At 31.1% G+C, this 2,890-nt stretch overlaps 1 protein-coding gene across 1 annotated transcript; it reads right to left on the reverse strand.

Moving 5' to 3' along the window:
- Positions 1-173: 173 nt before the first annotated feature.
- Positions 174-2,890, reverse strand: LOC132740638 (uncharacterized). The gene is made up of 3 exons (XM_060728581.1): positions 2,780-2,890; positions 680-900; positions 174-379 (listed from the first exon to the last, which is right to left on the reverse strand). Exons 2-3 carry the CDS (start codon positions 870-872, stop codon positions 189-191), a joined length of 384 nt encoding a protein of 127 aa, XP_060584564.1. The 5' UTR covers positions 873-900; positions 2,780-2,890; the 3' UTR covers positions 174-188.

Consider the following 2,890-nt stretch of genomic DNA (forward strand, 5'->3'; position numbering starts at 1 on the left):
TTTTTAAAATATTTTCCTTAAACGTTAATTTATGGAAACAAGTCGGAAAAAAATATATACGTATTTTTACAAAATTTCATAAACATGTAACTTCATAAAATTGTTCTACCCTTTTCTTTTTCCTTAAATGGGAAAATAAAAGAAAAATTGATTGTATGTTAAACAAATATCATGTTTTATGAAACTTCTCAGAAGGAATATGGTACCTGAAGTTTGTTCAAACTTACATCTTCAAAATTTTTATGTCTTTGATCGGGTATTGCAATATTTGACCTACTAAGACTTTTTGAAGTTCTTTGTTCTTTCAGCTCTCTTTGCTCAAATTCTTCTAAGCTCGCAATCAAGTTTCCGAATGTGCCGTACAACATTTGTTTGCTTGCTGAAGAAAGGGTAAATTAAATTTAATCAGACTGCTGAAAACAAAACTCACCTGGAATACTATCAATTATATACTACTGCATCACTCAATGTATATTCGCATTTATTTTACAGATACAGATATTCTCACGCAACTACAAAAGATCGAAGTTTTGGGAAATTTATAACAGCAGTACGCAATAGCATATACACTTCGTTGTAAGAATATACTTTTGAAAGCAATTCTTTCCAAACAAGTGTTGTTTTTTTAAATTAATACATATTCAGCTATATGCTTTATTGGTTTTTAAAACCATCTTACCTTCAGTAGACCGTTGAAGTTGACCTTGCATTTGAGATTGCGATAAGCTTGCACCTCGGAAGCTTCTGCTAGCACCCGCCATGTGTGATTCATAGTAACCAGGTGAATCATTTTCGTAGTAGGGCGAAGGATGTCTTTGACTATGTCTACTGTATGGTTTACAAGCAAGATCTTCATCTTTACGCCAACTCATATTTGATTGTTTATATTTTATTTACGCCCTTTTGATGCAAAGAAGCAAGTATTATAAATTTTGTAACTATATCGTATACACGTTTTATTTGAAAACAGAAGCATGCATTTCTTAAAATCTCGATGCGATGAACGATAATATATGTTGGCATAGCGGCATATTGAAAACTATTTCTTAAATATGGAATACGAACATAAGGAAATACTTAATGTTAAAAAGATCGCTTTTATTGGAAAACAAGATTTTTCCCAGAATTTTCCAAAGGCAAATCTGATTACCTGATATTTTTTATAGATAAAAAGATGATTTATTTATCTTCGTAAAATCGGTATTTCAAGGAAACAAAACCTGTATTTTCTCGTGCAAATGTCATCCTTTGGGAGAAAAAAATGAATTGACTTATTATAAATACATATCTATATCAGTCAAATACATATATTATAAATCGAGAAAAAAAATAGTCAAAAATCCTGTTTTCAGATTTAAAATTCACTGCGTATTAATAGTTGTTTTTTTTGTTTGTACAAAGTAAATCAAATTTACGTTTAATACAAAAAAAATTCCACTGAGGTCTATAAGTTTTAAAACATAAAATTTGAATTTCGTACATTGATCAGCTAGGGAACAGAAAGAATTGCAAAGGATAATTAAGAATATTCTCAGAAATAAATTGAAAACCGTATATAAATTTAGCCTTTGCAATGCTCTTCTAATTTTAGGTCATATTTCACAATTAGAATAATTATTCTTGAAGAATGGAGTACTCTTATGTGGGACCAAGTTAAAGTCCATGGCTATATTGTGAACAAACTTGGAAGAGGTCCACTAGACAATGCTTCCTGCTAAATATCTTTGCTTGAGTCTGCATGCTTTTTACTTGTAGGTGTACATAGTTACAAGTTTTTACTTCATACTTTTACTTTGCTAAAATTATACTCCTGGGGTCTAAATTGGTCCTGCTTCAGGAGCCATAAATTGTCCGCATATGTATAAAGTAGAAACTTGTTACTGTATACACCTACAAGAAAAATAAATGACCTTACCCAAGGATGAAACCAATTTTGATCAAAGGGCTTTAATTTGACCAAGTTTGCAAGGGGTATACTTAACAATATTCTAAATATCAAAGCTACATATGGTTAAGCCTTCATGGTTATGAAACATAAGAATTTCCAGTTTTTACAATTATTTTACACATTTGGAAAATTTGTGACCGCCCGGGTGGGACTTATTTACACCTTAGGGCTATAATTTAAACAAATTTGGTAAAAGACCAAGGGAAAATGTTTTCATGCCAAATATATAAGAAATATATTAACTTTAGCCTTACTAGTTTTAGAGAAGAAGAATTTTTAAGTTTTTGCTATAAACATAAAAGTAGAACGTATGACCCTTGGTGCGGCCAAATTTGAAACAAGGGCTCATATTTGAACAATTTTTGTAGATGTACATTTGATTTCATGCTAAATGTAATTTTCAAGATTTTTCTAAGTTTTACTTTATATTGAAAAGACATGCGCCCCTGGGGCCGGGTCAATTTTGATCCCCAGTGCTATAGTATGAACAACTTTTGTTCTTTAAATGACGCCACACGCAAAAAAAAATAGGCCTGCACTTTCAAGAGTTCTTAAAATTTAGAAATGGGATAATCCTCAACACTTAAATGACAGGTATACAACACGGTGTTATGTGTTTATTTCGGCGGCACGCTATGGCAAAACTACAATAGGTTGTGTCCTTTTACGACCGATCATTGAAAACTAATTTAGACAAACATAAATGTTGTGTAAATACACATGTATGTTGAAAATGCACACATTTTTACATATTAAAATGATATGCTTAGGGTGTTATTATTCAAAAATCTTAATCTTGGTTCAGATTAATAAAAATTGAAAATGTCTTACCGTTAAGCCTTTGAAATTCAGAAAAAATAGGATCACAATGTCTTAACTAACCAACAACTTAACATTTCTTTCTGCTCAGAGGGCTGTATAAAACCGCCCATCATACCAATG

This window comes from Ruditapes philippinarum, unplaced genomic scaffold, assembly GCF_026571515.1.
Source record: "Ruditapes philippinarum isolate M1 unplaced genomic scaffold, ASM2657151v2 ctg6297_1_1_1_1, whole genome shotgun sequence".
NCBI classification, from domain to species: Eukaryota; Metazoa; Mollusca; class Bivalvia; order Venerida; family Veneridae; genus Ruditapes; species Ruditapes philippinarum.